The sequence below is a fragment of the Oncorhynchus keta genome, chromosome 16 (assembly GCF_023373465.1).
Source record: "Oncorhynchus keta strain PuntledgeMale-10-30-2019 chromosome 16, Oket_V2, whole genome shotgun sequence".
Lineage (NCBI taxonomy): Eukaryota > Metazoa > Chordata > Actinopteri > Salmoniformes > Salmonidae > Oncorhynchus > Oncorhynchus keta.
This window is the reverse complement of record NC_068436.1, coordinates 11,670,017-11,694,881: the sequence shown is the minus strand read 5'-3', so window position 1 is coordinate 11,694,881 and position 24,865 is coordinate 11,670,017. Positions and strand designations below refer to the sequence as shown.

The following is a 24,865-nucleotide window of genomic DNA, read 5'->3' as shown; positions in this document are numbered from 1 at the left end:
GATGGGGGAGGGAGGGATGGAGGAGTGAAACAACGAAGATGGGGGAGGGAGAGATGGAGGAGCGAAACAACGAAGATGGAGGATGTAGGGATGGAGGAGCGAAACAATGAAGATGGAGGATGTAGGGATGGAGGAGCGAAACAATGAAGATGGAGGATGGAGGGATGGAGGAGTGAAACAACGAAGATGGAGGATGGAGGGGTGGAGGAGTGAAACAACGAAGATGGAGGATGGAGGGATGGAGGAGCGAAACAACGAAAATGGAGGATGGCAGGATGGAGGAGCGAAACAACGAAGATGGAGGATGTAGGGATGGAGGAGCGAAACAATGAAGATGGAGGATGGAGGGATGGAGGAGTGAAACAACGAAGATGGAGGATGGAGGGGTGGAGGAGTGAAACAACGAAGATGGAGGATGTAGGGATGTAGGGATGGAGGAGCGAAACAACAAAGATGGAGGATGTAGGGATGGAGGAGCGAAACAATGAAGATGGAGGATGGAGGGATGGAGGAGTGAAACAACAAAGATGGAGGATGGAGGGGTGGAGGAGTGAAACAACGAAGATGGAGGATGGAGGGATGGAGGAGCGAAACAACGAAAATGGAGGATGGCGGGATGGAGGAGTGAAACAGCGAGGATGGAGGATGGAGGGGTGGAGGAGTGAAACAACGAAGATGGAGGATGGAGGGGTGGAGGAGTGAAACAACGAAGATGGGGGAGGGAGGGATGGAGGAGTGAAACAACGAAGATGGGGGAGGGAGAGATGGAGGAGCGAAACAACGAAGATGGAGGATGTAGGGATGGAGGAGCGAAACAATGAAGATGGAGGATGTAGGGATGGAGGAGCGAAACAATGAAGATGGAGGATGGAGGGATGGAGGAGTGAAACAACGAAGATGGAGGATGGAGGGGTGGAGGAGTGAAACAACGAAGATGGAGGATGGAGGGTTGGAGGAGCGAAACAACGAAAATGGAGGATGGCAGGATGGAGGAGCGAAACAACGAAGATGGAGGATGTAGGGATGGAGGAGCGAAACAATGAAGATGGAGGATGGAGGGATGGAGGAGTGAAACAACGAAGATGGAGGATGGAGGGGTGGAGGAGTGAAACAACGAAGATGGAGGATGGAGGGATGGAGGAGCGAAACAACGAAAATGGAGGATGGCGGGATGGAGGAGTGAAACAGCGAGGATGGAGGATGGAGGGATGGAGGAGTGAAACAACGAAGATGGAGGATGGAGGGGTGGAGGAGTGAAACAACGAAGATGGGGGAGGGAGGGATGGAGGAGTGAAACAACGAAGATGGGGGAGGGAGAGATGGAGGAGCGAAACAACGAAGATGGAGGATGTAGGGATGGAGGAGCGAAACAATGAAGATGGAGGATGTAGGGATGGAGGAGCGAAACAATGAAGATGGAGGATGGAGGGATGGAGGAGTGAAACAACGAAGATGGAGGATGGAGGGGTGGAGGAGTGAAACAACGAAGATGGAGGATGGAGGGATGGAGGAGCGAAACAACGAAAATGGAGGATGGCAGGATGGAGGAGCGAAACAACGAAGATGGAGGATGTAGGGATGGAGGAGCGAAACAATGAAGATGGAGGATGGAGGGATGGAGGAGTGAAACAACGAAGATGGAGGATGGAGGGGTGGAGGAGTGAAACAACGAAGATGGAGGATGTAGGGATGTAGGGATGGAGGAGCGAAACAACAAAGATGGAGGATGTAGGGATGGAGGAGCGAAACAATGAAGATGGAGGATGTAGGGATGGAGGAGCGAAACAATGAAGATGGAGGATGGAGGGATGGAGGAGTGAAACAACGAAGATGGAGGATGGAGGGGTGGAGGAGTGAAACAACGAAGATGGAGGATGGAGGGATGGAGGAGCGAAACAACGAAAATGGAGGATGGCGGGATGGAGGAGTGAAACAGCGAGGATGGAGGATGGAGGGGTGGAGGAGTGAAACAACGAAGATGGAGGATGGAGGGGTGGAGGAGTGAAACAACGAAGATGGGGGAGGGAGGGATGGAGGAGTGAAACAACGAAGATGGGGGAGGGAGAGATGGAGGAGCGAAACAACGAAGATGGAGGATGTAGGGATGGAGGAGCGAAACAATGAAGATGGAGGATGTAGGGATGGAGGAGCGAAACAATGAAGATGGAGGATGGAGGGATGGAGGAGTGAAACAACGAAGATGGAGGATGGAGGGGTGGAGGAGTGAAACAACGAAGATGGAGGATGGAGGGATGGAGGAGCGAAACAACGAAAATGGAGGATGGCAGGATGGAGGAGCGAAACAACGAAGATGGAGGATGTAGGGATGGAGGAGCGAAACAATGAAGATGGAGGATGGAGGGATGGAGGAGTGAAACAACGAAGATGGAGGATGTAGGGATGGAGGAGCGAAACAATGAAGATGGAGGATGGAGGGATGGAGGAGTGAAACAATGAAGATGGAGGATGGAGGGGTGGAGGAGTGAAACAACGAAGATGGAGGATGGAGGGATGGAGGAGCGAAACAACGAAAATGGAGGATGGCGGGATGGAGGAGCGAAACAACAAAGATGGATGATGTAGGGATGGAGGAGCGAAACAATGAAGATGGAGGGATGGAGGGGTGGAGGAGTGAAACAACGAAGATGGAGGATGGAGGGATGGAGGAGCAAAACAATGAAGATGGGGGAGGGAGGGATGGAGGAGTGAAACAACGAAGATGGAGGATGTAGGGATGTAGGGATGGAGGAGCGAAACAACAAAGATGGAGGATGTAGGGATGGAGGAGCGAAACAATGAAGATGGAGGATGTAGGGATGGAGGAGCGAAACAATGAAGATGGAGGATGGAGGGATGGAGGAGTGAAACAACGAAGATGGAGGATGGAGGGGTGGAGGAGCAAAACAATGAAGATGGGGGAGGGAGGGATGGAGGAGTGAAACAACGAAGATGGAGGATGGAGGGATGGAGGAGCGAAACAATGAAGATGGAGGATGTAGGGATGGAGGAGCGAAACAATGAAGATGGAGGATGGAGGGATGGAGGAGTGAAACAACGAAGATGGAGGATGGAGGGGTGGAGGAGTGAAACAACGAAGATGGAGGATGGAGGGATGGAGGAGTGAAACAACGAAGATGGAGGATGGAGGGGTGGAGGAGTGAAACAACGAAGATGGAGGATGGAGGGATGGAGGAGCGAAACAACGAAGATGGAGGATGTAGGGATGGAGGAGCAAAACAATGAAGATGGGGGAGGGAGAGATGGAGGAGTGAAACAACGAAGATGGAGGGATGGAGGGGTGGAGGAGTGAAACAATGAAGATGGAGGATGGAGGGATGGAGGAGTGAAACAACGAAGATGGAGGGATGGAGGAGCGAAACAACGAAGATGGAGGATGGAGGGATGGAGGAGTGAAACAACGAAGATGGAGGATGGAGGGATGGAGGAGTGAAACAACGAAGATGGAGGATGGAGGGATGGAGGAGTGAAACAACGAAGATGGAGGATGGAGGGGTGGAGGAGTGAAACAACGAAGATGGAGGATGGAGGGATGGAGGAGTGAAACAACGAAGATGGAGGATGGAGGGATGGAGGAGTGAAACAACGAAGATGGAGGATGGAGGGATGGAGGAGTGAAACAACGAAGATGGAGGATGGAGGGATGGAGGAGTGAAACAACGAAGATGGAGGATGGAGGGGTGGAGGAGTGAAACAACGAAGATGGAGGATGGAGGGATGGAGGAGTGAAACAACGAAGATGGAGGATGGAGGGATGGAGGAGTGAAACAACGAAGATGGAGGATGGAGGGATGGAGGAGTGAAACAACGAAGATGGAGGATGGAGGGATGGAGGAGTGAAACAACGAAGATGGAGGATGGAGGGATGGAGGAGTGAAACAACGAAGATGGAGGATGGAGGGGTGGAGGAGTGAAACAACGAAGATGGAGGATGGAGGGATGGAGGAGTGAAACAACGAAGATGGAGGATGGAGGGATGGAGGAGTGAAACAACGAAGATGGAGGATGGAGGGATGGAGGAGTGAAACAACGAAGATGGAGGATGGAGGGGTGGAGGAGTGAAACAACGAAGATGGAGGATGGAGGGATGGAGGAGCGAAACAACGAAAATGGAGGATGGCGGGATGGAGGAGCGAAACAACAAAGATGGATGATGTAGGGATGGAGGAGCGAAACAACAAAGATGGATGATGTAGGGATGGAGGAGCGAAACAATGAAGATGGAGGGATGGAGGAGCGAAACAACGAAGATGGAGGATGGAGGGATGGAGGAGCGAAACAACGAAGATGGAGGATGTAGGGATGGAGGAGCAAAACAATGAAGATGGAGGGATGGAGGAGCGAAACAACGAAGATGGAGGATGGAGGGATGGAGGAGCGAAACAACGAAGATGGAGGGATGGAGGAGCGAAACAACGAAGATGGAGGATGGAGGGATGGAGGAGTGAAACAATGAAGATGGAGGATGGAGGGATGGAGGAGTGAAACAACGAAGATGGAGGATGGAGGAGCGAAACAACGAAGATGGAGGATGTAGGGATGGAGGAGCAAAACAATGAAGATGGAGGGATGGAGGAGCGAAACAACGAAGATGGAGGATGGAGGAGTGAAACAACGAAGATGGAGGATGGAGGGGTGGAGGAGTGAAACAACGAAGATGGAGGATGGAAGGATGGAGGAGTGAAACAACGAAGATGGAGGATGGAAGGATGGAGGAGTGAAACAACGAAGATGGAGGATGGAGGGGTGGCAGCGGAAGAGGGACGGGAGGGACAGGAGCTCATATCACAGTCTGATGTCATGGCTATGACCCAGACCCAAATTGCACACTATTCCCTATACTATTCCCTATATAGTGCCCTATGGGTCCTGGTCAAAAGATGTGCACTATAAAAGGAATAGGGTGACATTTAGGACTGGGACATACATACAGGCAACGCTCCAGAAAGCTTCTCATGTGTGATGCACTGACTCTTGACTCCACATTTAATACACATACATGGTAGTTACTTTGGCATTTCTAGTCTCAGGGACATTCAATAATATTATATTAAATGAAGGGAAATCAAAAGAGTAGGCCTGATTAAGAGTGTCCTCATGTGGATGTCATGTGTACACACACACACACACTGCTTAGCCAAGTCATTAGATGGCAGTGAACAGAAGGAGGAAGAAAAGGACTAAAGGAATTAGCTGATCACAGACTCTTTGCTTTTTATTACTCAGTAACCATGGCAACGTACTCTGGTAGAAATGCATTGTCTGCCGGTGAAGAAGAATATGCACAAAACACCTTTTAGAATCTACCTGATTTCTATACATATTTCTGAAACGCTCAAACAGGCATATCTCCATGTTAGGTCTATGGTAAACTGCCGTGGAACACACTGAGCCCTGCATGTGTCTAAGTACCAGGCTCATAATAAACATACAAGGCCGTCAGAGAGAGTCCAAAGCTACGCTACAATAGACTGCAGGAATCAATACAGGCCTGTTGAGAGCAACTCCATTAAGAGGTGAATGGAAGGAAGGAATAGAAAACAGAGAGAAGGATCAACAGAAGAAGAATACATGTCCTGCCCAATTCTTATTTGATCAAATCACAGTACATAAACCTGTAAAAGAAGGATTAGCATCATTTGTGTGTTTTACTGTCGATGTTTTCGCGCAGAAAGAGACTCGCAGTTAATCGGACAACAAAACACTACCTTCTGAGAAATGTTTGACTTTTTACACATAGTACTTAATGTATTGTGATATACGGAGAAGAAATTCTAACTCATAACAACAGTTTCCATCCCCTTTTCCAGCACAACGCATATGAGGACTTCATGTCTTATTTAGATTAGTCCTAAAATGTTATGTAAGCGTGCCATGATTACCCAGAATGCTCCCTGTTGAAGCTCTGTGTGGGGTCTGTAGGTTGTGGTTCTCCTCTAACTGTGCCCACCACTGTACATGCATGCACACACACACACACACACACACACACACACACACAGTATGTGTCCCCTTCCTTCAAGTAATATTGAAGGGATGAGAACGGACGAGGCTGTCTAAACCTTGGATCATGGTACCTCTGTTTCATTACAGTAGACTAACAGATCTAAAGAGCAACTCAATCCCATAATATATGTGTGTGTGTGTGTGTGTGTGTGTGTGTGTGTGTGTGTGTGTGTGTGTGTGTGTGTGTGTGTGTGTGTGTGTGTGTGTGTGTGTGTGTGTGTGTGTGTGTGTGTGTGTGTGTGTGTGTGTGTGTGTGTGTGTGTGTGTGTGTGTGTCCCAGTCCCAGCTCAGCACACATACTCCTGCAGAGAAGGTTTCTTCTTCTTCTTTAAGTACCCAATGTGTGGTGAATGCGGGAGGTCAAAGGGCGATTGTGTCATAAGGGAACTGAATTCCATTCCAGAGGGGATTGAGTTTGGACACTGAGAGTTCTGAGAGCCTTGGCAACAGTGAAGTACACTTGCTAGAGCCACAACGCTTCTGGTGGCAGGACATAGCTACTGTACTAAACACACTTAGCTGGTCTGCTACACTCAAGGGCACTGAACAAGTGTACACTCGGGTGTTCACTACAGTACACTGATGCACTACAGATATGAACAACACAATGTGTTCCTCTTTTACAGTAACACCTGAGGGAATAAACAGGAACAGAGAGCAGCCGAGCTCACCATGTAATAGCACCAAGACAGTGGAGACAACAACGATAAAGGACCGTGTGACTCAAAGACAGAGAACGAGAGGGTCTGGATTTTAGATCAAACACCTTTGAGCCCCTGGTCAGTTGGAGGAGAGCCTACTTTCTGCTAAAGCCTCACCAGGAAAAACGGTTGATCACACACTGGCTATTTGGTAACGTTTTGTGCAGGTACTTGTTTGACATATTACTGCATTGTTAGGAGCTAGTAACTTAAGCATTTCTCTGCACCCTCTATAACATCTGCCAAACTGTGTACGCAACCAATACACGTTGATTTGGTTTGGCCTATGGGGAATCAACAGCAGAAAGGTCTTTACGATAGAGAAGGAGAGAAACGACAGATAATTGGTCAGAATATGAACCTATGATGGAAAGGGTCATCTAAGGAGAGTAGAAAGTAGCCAGTTAGACCTTGCTAGGGGGGGGGTAAACACTACTAGATAGACCCAGTGACTTAGAGAGGAGACTTCTCACTGGTTCAGTGTCTCAGAGCATCTGGAGAAGTGAGTTTGTGGTGGTGGAAGGGAGTTTTGTATGTCAGGCTCTCTCTCTGGCCAAATCTGATCTAGGAACAGTTCACAACCCGTAACTCCATCCAAATCAAAAGCAGAGACACAGAACAGGAGAGCAGGAGTACGTGGGTGGCTCAATGACTCACCCCCCCCCAAGACATACAAGTGCTTGCTCACTATTTACTGCTGCTTGGAAATGCAACCCCCGTTGAGTCCGACGGGAAGATGAGAAAGAAGAGAAACACGGAAGCTGGCGCCAGCATGGGCCGCACATCAAAACTTGGCCAGCACCGCCTGCTGCCGTGGGTAGATTGTCTGTTATTGAGATTTCAGCTTTTGTCATTCCATACAGGAAAGTAAAATGACCTCTTTTCAAACACATACACACACACACAGAGAACTTCGAACTTTGCCAATGATTGCAATTCCATACAGCCTAATGCTGACAGTGCTGTTGTATCATAATAAATCATTCTCCTCCACAGTAGTGTGTGCATGCCACACACACACACACACACACACACACACACACACACACACACACACACACACACACACACACACACACACACACACACACACACACACACACACACACACACACACACACACACACACACACACACACACACACACACACACACACACACACACACACAGGGTAATCTGTCCTCGCTGAGGGTGTAAGGGAGCGGATAAACTTCTCAGGTTCAGGTAGAATAGAAAAATCACAACTCTGCAACTGTATTCTAATTAGTGTCCAAATCTCTGTCACTGCATACTCTTCACACAGTAACGTCTGTACACCATCTGACTAATGTTCACCAATGTAGAGGCTGAACAGCTGCGTCATGGGCGTTTTAGCATATTGGCATATTTAGCAAATTGGTATATTGGTGACTTATTGGCCAGATGGAATGAGATAGGCAGACATGTTATTGGCATGGCGGGATGGGGTCTGTTTGTGGGCCTCATACTCTCATTCCATCTGATGACACTTGGTCTAAGGCTGCAAAAGTGGCAAGAGTTCCCGCCTAGAGACCCCAGGAGTGCAGCCGTGCATATGTCTGTGTCTCTGTCAGTGTCTGTCTCCGTGTCTGTGTCCAACCCGTGGGGTCAGGCCCAGACCCAGCAAAGCCTGGGATGCAACAGATGAAATCTCACAGAGAAAAGACAGACAGACAGACAGACAGACAGACAGACAGACAGACAGACAGACAGACAGACAGACAGACAGACAGACAGAGCTATTCACATTAGCAAACTCTCCCGGTTCTCAGCTGGAGCAGGGAGTCAAAGGTCATGAAGTGAAATTGTTCCACAAACACTGCAACGCTTGTGAAGATTATCAAAAGGACCCACAGAAAGAGGAGAATGTTTGGAGGGGGCACAGAACAGCTGCATAATACCATCATTTAGCACTCATGTGATTTGCTGTATGCATAATGGAGGGATGAGGCAAAAAAAGAATGATTGAAAGAATGAATGGCCGTTACACAGTAACAATGACAACAACAAGACCAACCATAGACAACAACAGATGACATATTCCAGATTGTTTCATTCCTTCATTCTCTAGATTGATGAGCACCTTTGACCAAGGCCTACAAAGACAAACCAATAACAAACCAATTAGAAACTACTTTGAACCTGTGACAAACACTCTCCTCAAGGGGCCAGGTGAGGCTCAAGGCCACTTCCCTTCATTCAAGATGAGTTTTTCCTGGCAGCTGTACTGATCTTTCCTTTCCTCACATCTGTTTGTGTTCCACCAGTAGCAAATTGACATGGCAGTGAGAGACACAGAGAGAGAGAGAGAGGGAGAGAGAGAGACAGAGAGAGAGAGAGAGAGAGAGAGAGAGAGAGAGAGAGAGAGAGAGAGAGAGAGAGAGAGAGAGACAGAGACAGAGATAGAGAGCCAGAAAGAGAGAGCCAGAAAGAGGCAGCGAGAGAGAGTCAGAGACAGAGAGAGAGAGGGGGGGGGGGTACCAAGGAAAATAGCAGCCTTATTAGCAGCATGGTAAATAAAAGGCATGGTAATAAAACAACATGTTTTGAGGAAATGTGTGTGTATGGGGGACAGTGTGTGTGTGTGTGTGTGTGTGTGTGTGTGTGTGTGTGTGTGTGTGTGTGTGTGTGTGTGTGTGTGTGTGTGTGTGTGTGTGTATGGGGGACAGTGTGTGTGTGTGTATGGGGGACAGTGTGTGTGTGTGTGTGTGTGTGTGTGTGTGTGTATGGGGGGACAGTGTGTGTGTGTGTGTGTGTGTGTATGTGTGTGTGTGTATGGGGGACAGTGTGTGTGTGTGTGTGTGTGTGTGTGTGTGTGTGTGTGTGTGTGTGTGTGTGTGTGTGTGTGTGTGTGTATGTATGGGGGACAGTGTGTGTGTGTATGGGGGACAGTGCGTGTGTGTATGGGGGACAGTGTGTATGTGTGTGTGTGTGGGGGACAGTGTGTGTGTGTGTGTGTGTGTGTGTGTGTGTATGGGGGACAGTGTGTGTGTGTGTGTATGGGGGACAGTGTGTGTGTGTGTATGGGGGACAGTGTGTGTGTGTATGGGGACAGTGTGTGTGTGTATGGGGGGACAGTGTGTGTGTGTATGGGGGGACAGTGTGTGTGTGTATGGGGACAGTACGTGTGTATGGGGGACAGTGTGTGTGTGTATGGGGGACAGTGTGTGTGTGTGTATGGGGGACAGTGTGTGTGTGTATGGGGGACAGTGTGTGTGTGTGTATGGGGGACAGTGTGTGTGTGTATGGGGGACAGTGTGTGTGTGTGTATGGGGGACAGTGTGTGTGTGTATGGGGGGACAGTGTGTGTGTGTATGGGGGACAGTGTGTGTGTATGGGGGACAGTGTGTGTGTGTGTGTATGGGGGACAGTGTGTGTGTGTATGGGGGGACAGTGTGTGTGTGTGTGTATGGGGGACAGTGTGTGTGTGTATGGGGGACAGTGTGTGTGTGTATGGGGGACAGTGTGTGTGTGTATGGGGGACAGTGTGTGTGTGTATGGGGGACAGTGTGTGTATGTATGGGGGACAGTGTGTGTGTGTATGGGGGACAGTGTGTGTGTGTATGGGGGACAGTGTGTGTGTGTATGGGGGACAGTGTGTGTGTATGGGGGACAGTGTGTGTGTGTATGGGGGACAGTGTGTGTGTGTGTGTGTGTGTGTATGGGGGGACAGTGGGGGACAGGGGTGTGTGTGTATGGGGGACAGTGTGTGTGTGTATGGGGGACAGTGTGTGTGTGTGTATGGGGGGGACAGTGTGTGTGTGTATGGGGGACAGTGTGTGTGTGTATGGGGGACAGTGTGTGTGTGTAGTGTGTGTGTGTGTGGGGGGGACAGTGTGTGTGTGTGTATGGGGGACAGTGTGTGTGTGTGTATGGGGGGACAGTGTGTATGGGGGGGACAGTGTGTGTGTATGGGGGACAGTGTGTGTGTGTATGGGGGGACAGTGTGTGTGTGTGTATGGGGGACAGTGTGTGTGTATGTATGGGGGACAGTGTGTGTGTGTGTATGGGGGACAGTGTGTGTGTGTATGGGGGACAGTGTGTGTGTGTGTGTATGGGGGACAGTGTGTGTGTGTATGGGGGACAGTGTATGTGTGTGTGTGTATGGGGGACAGTGTGTGTGTGTATGGGGGACAGTGTGTGTGTGTATGGGGGACAGTGTGTGTGTGTATGGGGGACAGTGTGTGTGTGTATGGGGGACAGTGTGTGTGTGTATGGGGGACAGTGTGTGTGTGTATGGGGGGGACAGTGTGTGTGTGTATGGGGGACAGTGTATGTATGGGGGACAGTGTGTGTGTGTATGGGGGGACAGTGTGTGTGTGTATGGGGGACAGTGTGTGTGTGTATGGGGGACAGTGTGTGTGTGTATGGGGGACAGTGTGTGTGTGTATGGGGGACAGTGTGTGTGTGTATGGGGGGACAGTGTGTGTGTGTATGGGGGACAGTGTGTGTGTGTGTATGTGTGTATGGGGGACAGTGTGTGTGTGTATGGGGGACAGTGTGTGTGTGTATGGGGGACAGTGTGTGTGTGTGTGGGGGACAGTGTGTGTGTGTGTATGGGGGGACAGTGTGTGTGTATGGGGGACAGTGTGTGTGTGTGGGGGACAGTGTGTGTGTGTATGGGGGACAGTGTGTGTGTGTATGGGGACAGTGTGTGTGTATGGGGGACAGTGTGTGTGTGTATGGGGGGACAGTGTGTGTGTGATGGGGGTGTGTGTGTGTATGGGGGACAGTGTGTGTGTGTATGGGGGACAGTGTGTGTGTGTATGGGGGACAGTGTGTGTGTGTGTATGGGGGACAGTGTGTGTGTATGGGGGACAGTGTGTGTGTGTATGGGGGACAGTGTGTGTGTGTATGGGGGGACAGTGTGTGTGTGTATGGGGGACAGTGTGTGTGTGTGTGTATGGGGGACAGTGTGTGTGTGTATGGGGGACAGTGTGTGTGTGTATGGGGGACAGTGTGTGTGTATGGGGGACAGTGTGTGTGTGTGTATGGGGGACAGTGTGTGTGTGTATGGGGGACAGTGTGTGTGTGTATGGGGGACAGTGTGTGTGTGTATGGGGACAGTGTGTGTGTGTATGGGGGGACAGTGTGTGTGTATGGGGGACAGTGTGTGTGTGTGTGTATGGGGGGACAGTGTGTGTGTGTATGGGGGACAGTGTGTGTGTGGGGGACAGTGTGTGGGTGTGTATGGGGGACAGTGTGTGTGTATGGGGGACAGTGTGTGTGTGTATGGGGGACAGTGTGTGTGTGTATGGGGGGGACAGTGTGTGTGTGTATGGGGGACAGTGTGTGTGTATGGGGGACAGTGTGTGTGTATGGGGGGGACAGTGTGTGTGTGTATGGGGGACAGTGTGTGTGTGTATGGGGGGACAGTGTGTGTGTGTATGGGGGACAGTGTGTGTGTATGTGTGTGTATGGGGGACAGTGTGTGTGTGTATGGGGGACAGTGTGTGTGTGTATGGGGGACAGTGTGTGTGTGTATGGGGGGACAGTGTGTGTGTGTATGGGGGGACAGTGTGTGTGTGTGTATGGGGGACAGTGTGTGTGTGTATGGGGGACAGTGTGTGTGTATGGGGGGACAGTGTGTGTGTATGGGGGGACAGTGTGTGTGTGTATGGGGGGACAGTGTGTGTGTGTATGGGGGACAGTGTGTGTGTGTATGGGGGGACAGTGTGTGTGTGTATGGGGGACAGTGTGTGTGTGTATGGGGACAGTGTGTGTGTGTATGGGGGACAGTGTGTGTGTGTGTATGGGGGACAGTGTGTGTGTGTATGGGGGACAGTGTGTGTGTGGGGGTGTGTATGGGGGACAGTGTGTGTGTATATGGGGGACAGTGTGTGTGTGTGTATGGGGGGACAGTGTGTGTGTGTGTATGGGGGGACAGTGTGTGTGTGTGTGTGGGGGGACAGTGTGTGTGTGTATGGGGGGACAGTGTGTGTGTGTATGGGGGGACAGTGTGTGTGTGTATGGGGGGACAGTGTGTGTGTGTATGGGGGGACAGTGTGTGTGTGTGGGGGGGAGAGTGTGTGTGTGTATGGGGGGACAGTGTGTGTGTGTATGGGGGGACAGTGTGTGTGTGTATGGGGGACAGTGTGTGTGTGTGTATGGGGGACAGTGTGTGTGTGTATGGGGGACAGTGTGTGTGTATGGGGGACAGTGTGTGTGTGTATGGGGGACAGTGTGTGTGTGTATGGGGGGGACAGTGTGTGTGTGTATGGGGGGACAGTGTGTGTGTGTGTATGGGGGACAGTGTGTGTGTATGGGGGACAGTGTGTGTGTATGGGGGACAGTGTGTGTGTGTATGGGGGACAGTGTGTGTGTGTGTATGGGGGACAGTGTGTGTGTGTATGGGGGACAGTGTGTGTGTGTGTGTATGTATGGGGGACAGTGTGTGTGTGTATGGGGGACAGTGTGTGTGTATGGGGGACAGTGTGTGTGTGTATGGGGGACAGTGTGTGTGTATGGGGGACAGTGTGTGTGTGTATGGGGGGACAGTGTGTGTGTGTATGGGGGGACAGTGTGTGTGTGTATGGGGGGACAGTGTGTGTGTGTATGGGGGGACAGTGTGTGTGTGTATGGGGGGACAGTGTGTGTGTGTATGGGGGGACAGTGTGTGTGTGTATGGGGGGACAGTGTGTGTGTGTATGGGGGGACAGTGTGTGTGTGTGTATGGGGGACAGTGTGTGTGTGTATGGGGGACAGTGTGTGTGTGTGTATGGGGGGACAGTGTGTGTGTGTATGGGGGGACAGTGTGTGTGTGTATGGGGGACAGTGTGTGTGTGTATGGGGGACAGTGTGTGTGTGTGTATGGGGGACAGTGTGTGTGTGTGTATGGGGGACAGTGTGTGTGTGTATGGGGGACAGTGTGTGTGTGTGTATGGGGGACAGTGTGTGTGTGTATGGGGGGACAGTGTGTGTGTGTATGGGGGACAGTGTGTGTGTGTATGGGGGACAGTGTGTGTGTGTATATGGGGTATGGGGGGACAGTGTGTGTGTGTGTATGTGTGTGTATGGGGGACAGTGTGTGTGTGTATGGGGGACAGTGTGTGTGTGTATGGGGGGACAGTGTGTGTGTGTATGGGGGGGACAGTGTGTGTGTGTATGGGGGGGACAGTGTGTGTGTGTGTATGGGGGACAGTGTGTGTGTGTATGGGGGACAGTGTGTGTGTATGGGGGACAGTGTGTGTGTATGGGGGGACAGTGTGTGTGTGTATGGGGGACAGTGTGTGTGTGTGTATGGGGGTATGGGGGGACAGTGTGTGTGTGTGTATGGGGGACAGTGTGTGTATGGGGGGACAGTGTGTGTGTGTATGGGGGACAGTGTGTGTGTGTATGGGGGACAGTGTGTGTGTGTATGGGGGGACAGTGTGTGTGTGTATGGGGGACAGTGTGTGTGTGTATGGGGGACAGTGTGTGTGTATGTGGGGGGGACAGTGTGTGTGACAGTGTGTGTGTGTATGGGGGGACAGTGTGTGGGGGACAGTGTGTGTGTGTATGGGGACAGTGTGTGTGTATGGGGGGACAGTGTGTGTGTATGGGGGACAGTGTGTGTGTGTGTATGGGGGGACAGTGTGTGTGTGTATGGGGGACAGTGTGTGTGTGTATGGGGACAGTGTGTGTATGTATGGGGGACAGTGTGTGTGTGTATGGGGGGGACAGTGTGTGTGTGTATGGGGGACAGTGTGTGTGTATGGGGGACAGTGTGTGTGTATGGGGGACAGTGTGTGTGTGTATGGGGGGACAGTGTGTGTGTGTATGGGGGACAGTGTGTGTGTGTATGGGGGACAGTGTGTGTGTATGGGGGACAGTGTGTGTGTGTGTATGGGGGACAGTGTGTGTGTGTATGGGGGACAGTGTGTGTGTGTATGGGGGACAGTGTGTGTGTATGGGGGGACAGTGTGTGTGTGTATGGGGGACAGTGTGTGTGTATGGGGGACAGTGTGTGCGTGTGTGTGTATGGGGGGACAGTGTGTGTGTGTATGGGGGACAGTGTGTGTGTGTATGGGGGACAGTGTGTGTGTGTATGGGGGACAGTGTGTGTGTGTATGGGGGACAGTGTGTGTGTGTGTATGGGGGACAGTGTGTGTGTGTATGGGGGGACAGTGTGTGTGTGTGTATGGGGGACAGTGTGTGTGTGTATGGGGGACAGTGTGTGTGTGTGTGTATGGGGGACAGTGTGTGTGTGTATGGGGGGACAGTGTGTGTGTGTGTATGGGGGACAGTGTGTGTGTGTGTATGGGGGACAGTGTGTGTGTGTATGGGGGACAGTGTGTGTGTATGGGGGACAGTGTGTGTGTGTATGGGGGACAGTGTGTGTGTGTATGGGGGACAGTGTGTGTGTGTATGGGGGACAGTGTGTGTGTATGGGGACAGTGTGTGTGTGTATGGGGGACAGTGTGTGTGTGTATGGGGGACAGTGTGTGTGTGGGGGACAGTGTGTGTGTGTATGGGGGACAGTGTGTGTGTGTGGGGGGGGGACAGTGTGTGTGTGTATGGGGGACAGTGTGTGTGTGTATGGGGGACAGTGTGTGTGTGTGTATGGGGGACAGTGTGTGTGTGTATGGGGGACAGTGTGTGTGTGTGTATGGGGGACAGTGTGTGTGTATGGGGGACAGTGTGTGTATGGGGGGGACAGTGTGTGTGTGTATGGGGGACAGTGTGTGTGTGTATGGGGGACAGTGTGTGTGTGTATGGGGGACAGTGTGTGTGTGTATGGGGGACAGTGTGTGTGTGTATGGGGGACAGTGTGTGTGTATGGGGGGACAGTGTGTGTGTATGGGGGGGACAGTGTGTGTGTGTATGGGGGACAGTGTGTGTGTGTATGGGGGGACAGTGTGTGTGTGTGTATGGGGGACAGTGTGTGTGTGTGTATGGGGACAGTGTGTGTGTGTGTATGGGGGACAGTGTGTGTGTGTATGGGGGACAGTGTGTGTGTGTGTGTATGGGGGACAGTGTGTGTGTGTATGGGGGACAGTGTGTGTGTGTATGGGGGACAGTGTGTGTGTGTGTATGGGGGACAGTGTGTGTGTGTATGGGGGACAGTGTGTGTGTGTATGGGGGACAGTGTGTGTGTGTGTATGGGGGACAGTGTGTGTGTGTATGGGGGACAGTGTGTGTGTGTATGGGGGACAGTGTGTGTGTATGGGGGGACAGTGTGTGTGTGTATGGGGGACAGTGTGTGTGTGTATGGGGGACAGTGTGTGTGTGTATGGGGGACAGTGTGTGTGTGTATGTGTGTGTATGGGGGACAGTGTGTGTGTGTATGGGGGGACAGTGTGTGTGTGTATGGGGGGACAGTGTGTGTGTGTATGGGGGACAGTGTGTGTGTGTATGTGTGTGTGTATGGGGGACAGTGTGTGTGTGTATGGGGGACAGTGTGTGTGTGTATGGGGGACAGTGTGTGTGTGTGTATGGGGGACAGTGTGTGTGTGTGTATGGGGGACAGTGTGTGTGTGTGTATGGGGGGGACAGTGTGTGTGTGTATGGGGGACAGTGTGTGTGTGTGTATGGGGGACAGTGTGTGTGTGTATGGGGGGGACAGTGTGTGTGTGTATGGGGGGACAGTGTGTGTGTATGGGGGGACAGTGTGTGTGTGTATGGGGGGACAGTGTGTGTGTGGGGGGACAGTGTGTGTGTGTGTGTATGGGGGACAGTGTGTGTGTGTGTATGGGGGACAGTGTGTGTGTGGGGGGACAGTGTGTGTGTGTATGGGGGACAGTGTGTGTGTATGGGGGACAGTGTGTGTGTATGGGGGACAGTGTGTGTGTGTGTGTATGGGGGACAGTGTGTGTGTGTATGGGGGACAGTGTGTGTGTGTATGGGGGGACAGTGTGTGTGTGTATGGGGGACAGTGTGTGTGTGTATGGGGGACAGTGTGTGTGTGTATGGGGGACAGTGTGTGTATGGGGGACAGTGTGACAGTGTGTATGGGGGACAGTGTGTGTGTGTATGGGGGACAGTGTGTGTGTATGGGGGGACAGTGTGTGTGTGTATGGGGGACAGTGTGTATGGGGGACAGTGTGTGTATGGGGGGACAGTGTGTGTGTGTGTATGGGGGACAGTGTGTGTGTATGGGGGACAGTGTGTGTGTATGGGGGACAGTGTGTGTGTGTATGGGGGACAGTGTGTGTGTGTGTATGGGGGGACAGTGTGTGTGTATGGGGGGACAGTGTGTGTGTGTATGGGGGACAGTGTGTGTGTGTATGGGGGACAGTGTGTGTGTGTGTATGGGGGACAGTGTGTGTGTGTATGGGGGACAGTGTGTGTGTGTATGGGGGGACAGTGTGTGTGTGTATGGGGGGGACAGTGTGTGTGTGTGTGTATGGGGGGGACAGTGTGTGTGTGTATGGGGGACAGTGTGTGTGTGTGACAGTGTGTGTGTGTATGGGGGACAGTGTGTGTGTGTATGGGGGACAGTGTGTGTGTGTATGGGGGGACAGTGTGTGTGTGTATGGGGGGGACAGTGTGTGTGTGTATGGGGGACAGTGTGTGTGTGTATGGGGGGACAGTGTGTGTGTGTGTATGGGGGACAGTGTGTGTGTGTATGGGGGACAGTGTGTGTGTGTGTATGGGGGACAGTGTGTGTGTATGGGGGACAGTGTGTGTGTGTATGGGGGACAGTGTGTGTGTGTATGGGGGGACAGTGTGTGTGTGTATGGGGGACAGTGTGTGTGTATGGGGGACAGTGTGTGTGTGTATGGGGGGACAGTGTGTGTGTGTATGGGGGACAGTGTGTGTGTGTATGGGGGGACAGTGTGTGTGTGTATGGGGGGGACAGTGTGTGTGTGTATGGGGGACAGTGTGTGTGTGTGTATGGGGGACAGTGTGTGTGTGTATGGGGGACAGTGTGTGTGTGTATGGGGGACAGTGTGTGTGTGTATGGGGGGACAGTGTGTGTGTGTGTATGGGGGGACAGTGTGTGTGTGTATGGGGGACAGTGTGTGTGTGTATGGGGGACAGTGTGTGTGTGTATGGGGGGACAGTGTGTGTGTGTATGGGGGACAGTGTGTGTGTGTGTATGGGGGGACAGTGTGTGTGTGTGTATGGGGGACAGTGTGTGTGTGTATGGGGGACAGTGTGTGTGTGTATGGGGGGGACAGTGTGTGTGTGTGTATGGGGGGGACAGTGTGTGTGTGTATGGGGGACAGTGTGTGTGTGTATGGGGGGGACAGTGTGTGTGTGTATGGGGGACAGTGTGTGTGTGTATGGGGGACAGTGTGTGTGTGTATGGGGGACAGTGTGTGTGTGTATGGGGGACAGTGTGTGTGTGTATGGGGACAGTGTGTGTGTGTATGGGGGACAGTGTGTGTGTGTATGGGGGACAGTGTGTGTGTGTATGGGGGACAGTGTGTGTGTGTATGGGGGACAGTGTGTGTGTGTATGGGGGACAGTGTGTGTGTGTATGGGGGACAGTGTGTGTGTGTGTATGGGGGACAGTGTGTGTGTGTGTATGGGGGACAGTGTGTGTGTGTGTATGGGGGACAGTGTGTGTGTGTATGGGGGACAGTGTGTGTGTGTATGGGGGACAGTGTGTGTGTGTATGGGGGGGACAGTGTGTGTGTGTATGGGGGACAGTGTGTGTGTGTGTATGGGGGACAGTGTGTGTGTGTATGGGGGGACAGTGTGTGTGTGTATGGGGGACAGTGTGTGTGTGTGTGGGGGACAGTGTGTGTGTATGGGGGACAGTGTGTGTGTGTATGGGGGACAGTGTGTGTGTGTGTATGGGGGACAGTGTGTGTGTGTGTATGGGGGGACAGTGTGTGTGTGTGTATGGGGGACAGTGTGTGTGTGTGTATGGGGGACAGTGTGTGTGTGTATGGGGGACAGTGTGTGTGTGTATGGGGGACAGTGTGTGTGTGTATGGGGGACAGTGTGTGTGTGTATGGGGGACAGTGTGTGTGTGTATGGGGGACAGTGTGTGTGTGTATGGGGGACAGTGTGTGTGTGTATGGGGGGGACAGTGTGTGTGTGTATGGGGGACAGTGTGTGTGTGTATGGGGGACAGTGTGTGTGTATGGGGGGACAGTGTGTGTGTGTATGGGGGGACAGTGTGTGTGTGTGTGTGTGTATGGGGGACAGTGTGTGTGTGTATGGGGGACAGTGTGTGTGTATGGGGGACAGTGTGTGTGTGTATGGGGGACAGTGTGTGTGTGTATGGGGGGACAGTGTGTGTGTATGGGGGACAGTGTGTGTGTGTATGGGGGGACAGTGTGTGTGTGTGTATGGGGGACAGTGTGTGTGTGTATGGGGGACAGTGTGTGTGTGTATGGGGGACAGTGTGTGTGTATGGGGGACAGTGTGTGTGTGTATGGGGGGACAGTGTGTGTGTGTATGGGGGACAGTGTGTGGGGGACAGTGTGTGTGTGTATGGGGGACAGTGTGTGTGTGTATGGGGGACAGTGTGTGTGTGGGGGGGACAGTGTGTGTGTGTATGGGGGACAGTGTGTGTGGGGACAGTGTGTGTATGGGGGGACAGTGTGTGTGTGTATGGGGGACAGTGTGTGTGTGTATGGGGGACAGTGTGTGTGTGTATGGGGGGACAGTGTGTGTGTGTATGGGGGACAGTGTGTGTGTGTGTGTATGGGGGACAGTGTGTGTGTATGGGGGACAGTGTGTGTGTGTATGGGGGACAGTGTGTGTGTGGGGGGACAGTGTGTGTGTGTATGGGGGGGACAGTGTGTGTGTATGGGGGACAGTGTGTGTGTGTATGGGGGACAGTGTGTGTGTGTATGGGGGGACAGTGTGTGTGTGTATGGGGGACAGTGTGTGTGTGTGTATGGGGGACAGTGTGTGTGTATGGGGGACAGTGTGTGTGTGTATGGGGGGGACAGTGTGTGTGTGTATGGGGGACAGTGTGTGTGTGTGTGTATGGGGGGACAGTGTGTGTGTGTGTATGGGGGGACAGTGTGTGTGTGTGTATGGGGGGACAGTGTGTGTGTGTGTGGGGGGACAGTGTGTGTGTGTGTATGGGGGACAGTGTGTGTGTGTATGGGGGACAGTGTGTGTGTGTATGGGGGGACAGTGTGTGTGTATGGGGGACAGTGTGTGTGTGTGTATGGGGGACAGTGTGTGTGTGTATGGGGGGGACAGTGTGTGTGTGTATGGGGGGACAGTGTGTGTGTGTGTATGGGGGGACAGTGTGTGTGTGTATGGGGGACAGTGTGTGTGTGTGTGTATGGGGGACAGTGTGTGTGTGTGTATGGGGGACAGTGTGTGTGTGTGTATGGGGGACAGTGTGTGTGTATGGGGGACAGTGTGTGTGTGTATGGGGGACAGTGTGTGTGTGTATGGGGGACAGTGTGTGTGTGTGTATGGGGGACAGTGTGTGTGTGTGTATGGGGGACAGTGTGTGTGTGTATGGGGGACAGTGTGTGTGTGTATGGGGGGACAGTGTGTGTGTGTGCGTGTTTTTGCATGTGTTCAATACCATTTCATTACTCGGTTGAAGGCGCCTGGCAACGCAACTCAATTGAAAGCACTTTAGTTATATCCCTTCCATGCACAGTGTACACATTCCTTTCCCAGGAAAGCTACTGAGTTCAAGCCATTCATTCTTATTCAAGGCTACTCAATAGATACTGTTACAGAAGACAAAGAAACTGTTGCTTGTATCAAATCAAATTCTAATTCTGACCCATCCCTCGCAGGAATTTAGTTCTAAACATGTTGACGTTAATTTAATAGATCATTTAAACACCTTTATTCCACATGCGGGAACATTGCATTTTGTATGCACTAGCAATATGATTTAAACAGTTTCCGAATCAGCAATTCAAACGCTCTGTTGTAACATCGTTCATCCAGTGTCAGAAAGTGTCAATCACCGCAGCACCCAAACCCACGTTCCGTTATCCTTGTTCGGAAGTAGCATCAACAAGTCGCCAGTAAATCATAAACAATAAGAAAACAAATTGTATTTCACTTACCCATCTCAAGCTATTTCTCTTCACTGTGGTGGTGAATAAAGTTGTCAGGTTGTAGACCTCAGTAGCAACTCTCGAGATACAGCAGTCCAGTCCAATGTGGGTCGCAATGCACAGACGTAACAGTAATCAATCGAGCGGGTGAACTGGCAAGCGCAGAGTTCTAGAGGGGAAAATCCGGAGGAATCAATGGTGTTTTGTCCGACCGAATTAATGAGTAAAGAAAACGGACAAAAGTACAGTATTGTGTGGTCTGTCCGAAGCTAAATCCCTGGTTCATTTTAACAAAGAAAAAGCACACAGAGCATGGGTTGTCTGCATGTATGGCTACGTTAAGTTCAAGTCATCAATTCAAACTGTGATGATTGAATATGCCTACATTTCAAAACGTCGATAAAACCCTATATTTGTTACATTACACACCACAAAGTTGTGAATTTAGATGGTCAATAAAATCAATAAAACACTTGGGGTATCCTAGCTTGGGTTGTAGCCTATTGCGTTATAAACAGGTAGGAGGTAGGCCTCGGCTGCTTAAACATCAGATGTTACCGTGGTTACTCCATGACATCAGTGTGAAAAAGGTGACTGTAAGGGAGAGAGAGAATGTAAAATGAAAATATATTTGAGGTTACTTTACACGTTGTACATGCTATTGGTCCTGAAAGTGTTGTTTGTTTGACTTTTTCCAGCGCTGGTAGGTTCCATCGTTTGTACATTAAATCTCTTGACTCATTGCAGGCGATGTAGTCAACCAAAGGATGTTTCCTCGCAATCAGCTGGACGTGTTCGCCATTTGGTCTGTGGTTTGGTTAGGCTCGGACATATTGTGCAAGTGTTTGTTTGCAAATTGTATCAGTATTGAAAATAAAAACCGGAAGTACAAACCGATATACAGACCAGCTACTGAAAGTTGGAGTAATAACACTACTCTATTTATATTTATTTTTTCTCTATTTTCGAGCAGCAGATGAAACCTCACATACAACCACTAGAGTACGTTTAAATGTAATTTTATTCAACATTCTGGCTTGTAAGGAACATTTACACAATTTAAGCACACAACCCTGATGTCTCAGGCTGTATACCAAATATTTGTATATTACAGCCTGATTAATCAGACTAGGACTAGGCTAGTCCCGAATGTGGTGATTCTTTCCATTGACTGTGGTGAAACTTTCCATTAACGGTTTGGCATAGCCACGCACATTTAGGCTACATAGAATAAAAAACTCCCTTGTCTGTCATGAATGTTGAATAAACATAGTCTGCTGATTGTCCGTGTGGTTGGTTCTTAGTAAGATCGAAATTTGAGACAAAACCTTAACCTTAACCTTTAACCTTTATTTAACTAGGCAAGTCAGTTAAGAACAAATTCTATATTTAAAATGACGTCCTATACCGACCAAACGCTGGGCCAATTGTGCACCGCCCTGTGGGACTCCTAATCACGGCCGATTGTGATACAGCCTGGATTCAAACCAGAGTGTCTGTAGTGATGCTTCTAGCACTGAGATGCAGTGCCATAGACCACTGCGTCACTTGGGAGTAATATTAAACTGACTTCAAAACATTTTGTATTGTATTTTGTATTTATTATGGATCCCCATTAGCTGCTCCCAAAGCAGCATACTCTTCCTGGCGTCCTGCAGAATTAAGGCAGTTTATACCATTTTAAAAACATTACAAAACATTCACATATTTCATGACACACTGTGTACCCTCAGGCCCCTACTCCACCACTACCACATACCTACAGTACTAAATCCATGTGTATGTATAGTGCATATGTTATCGTATGTGTGTGAGTGTGTGTGTGTATGTACGTGTCTGTGTGTGTGTGAGTTTATGTGTGTGTGTGTGTATGTATGTGTCTGTGTGTGTGTGTGTGTGAGTGTATGTGTGTGTGTGTGTATGTGTGTGTGTGTGTGTGTGTGTGTGTGTGTGTGTGTGTGTGTGTGTGTATGTATGTACGTGTCTGTGTGTGTGTGTGTGAGTGTATGTGTGTGTGTGTGTGTATGTACGTGTGTGTACGTGTCTGTGTGTGTGTGAGTGTATGTGTGTGAGTGTGTGTGTGTATGTACGTGTCTGTGCCAATGTTTGTTTTGCTTCACAGGTGTGTTTTTTTCATCTGTTTTTTAAATCTAATTTTACTGCTTGCGTCAGTTAAACACGGGTCTTTGTGCGGGGCAATCAATACTTGTTTGCTCATCAGCTAAGGCACGTGCCCAAGATGAAAGTTCATGCACGCAATGCATGCATGCTAACTGAAGTCTTGCTGGTTTTTACATGGTTTTGCGCATGTGCCAGGTGATAGAAATTTCAACGACGCTACCAGCGTTCTAAAAGGTGAAGTAAATAATATTTTCCTGTCGATATTTTGTCAAACATTTATACCAGCTGAAGGACCAACCACACAGACAACTGGTAGAGAATGGCGCTGCAATGAATAGCAACCCTTTTATGGGCTCCTGACCAATTCTGTTATTTAGTTATTTTGTGCTGATCTTAACTTTTTTTCTACATAATGTTTCCACAATCGTTTCCTGTGACCGAAAATAGCACAAAAAAATTACCCCATTTTCTCCCCAATTTCATGGTATCCAATTGTTTTAGTAGCTACTATCTTGTCTCATCGCTACAACTCCCATACGGGCTCGGGAGAGACGAAGGTTGAAAGTCATGCGTCCTCCGTTACACAACCCAACCAAGCCGCACTGCTTCTTAACACAGCGCGCATCCAACCCGGAAGCCAGCCGCACCAATGTGTCGGAGGAAACACCGTGCACATGGTTTTAGCGTGCACTGTGCCCGGCCCGCCACAGGAGTCGCTGGTGCGCGATGAGACAAGGATATCCCTACCGGCCAAGCCCTCCCTAACCCGGACGACGCTAGGCCAATTGTGCGTCACCCCACGGACCTCCCGGTCGCGGCCGGTTACGACAGAGCCTGGGCGCGAACCCAGGGTCTCTGGTGGCACAGCTGGCGCTGCAGTACAGCGCCCTTAACCACTGCGCCACCCGCCCTAAAATAGCTTCTTGAGATCAGAAAAGCAATCACTAGCCTCGATTCGGATGAAGATTTGTACTTCAAAGAATCTGAGGAGCTGGACATACTGCTCACCCCGGGCCAGGCCCTAATCCCAGAGACTCTGAATAGGAAAAGAAAAGGCGGTGTGAGAGAAGCTCACACACACTACTGAGCACGTATGGGAGGTCACACACACTACTGAGCACGTATGGGAGGTCACACACACTACTGAGCACGTATGGGAGGCCACACACACTACTGAGCACGTATGGGAGGTCACACACACTACTGAGCACGTATGGGAGGCCACACACACTACTGAGCACGTATGGGAGGCCACACACACTACTGAGCACGTATGGGAGGCCACACACACTACTGAGCACGTATGGGAGGCACACACACTACTGAGCACGTATGGGAGGCCACACACACTACTGAGCACGTATGGGAGGCCACACACACTACTGAGGGAGGCCACACACACTACTGAGCACGTATGGGAGGCCACACACACTACTGAGCACGTATGGGAGGCCACACACACTACTGAGCACGTATGGGAGGCCACACACACTACTGAGCACGTATGGGAGGCCACACACACTACTGAGCACGTACTGGGAGGCCACACACACTACTGAGCACGTATGGGAGGCCACACACACTACTGGGAGGCACGTATGGGAGGCCACACACACTACTGAGCACGTATGGGAGGCCACACACACTACTGAGCACGTATGGGAGGCCACACACACTACTGAGCACGTATGGGAGGCCCACACACTACTGAGCACGTATGGGAGGCCACACACTACTGAGCACGTATGGGAGGCCACACACACTACTGAGCACGTATGGGAGGCCACACACACTACTGAGCACGTATGGGAGGCCACACACACTACTGAGCACGTATGGGAGGCCACACACACTACTGAGCACGTATGGGAGGCCACACACACTACTGAGCACGTATGGGAGGCCACACACACTACTGAGCACGTATGGGAGGCCACACACACTACTGAGCACGTATGGGAGGCCACACACACTACTGAGCACGTATGGGAGGCCACACACACTACTGAGCACGTATGGGAGGCCACACACACTACTGAGCACGTACTGAGGGAGGCCACACACACTACTGAGCACGTATG

The 24,865-nt window shown here is 50.9% G+C and overlaps 1 protein-coding gene across 1 annotated transcript in view; it reads right to left on the bottom strand.

Moving 5' to 3' along the window:
* The window catches only part of LOC118395494 (neuronal membrane glycoprotein M6-a-like), a 94,789-nt gene extending 73,948 nt beyond the window's left edge, over positions 1 to 20,841 (bottom strand). Inside the window, exon 1 of the mRNA XM_052464682.1 lies at positions 20,673 to 20,841. Coding sequence (XP_052320642.1) covers positions 20,673 to 20,676 — 4 coding nt within the window. The 5' untranslated portion in view covers positions 20,677 to 20,841. The remainder of the gene's footprint in view (positions 1 to 20,672) is intronic.
* Between the last annotated feature and the right edge of the window lie 4,024 nt (positions 20,842 to 24,865).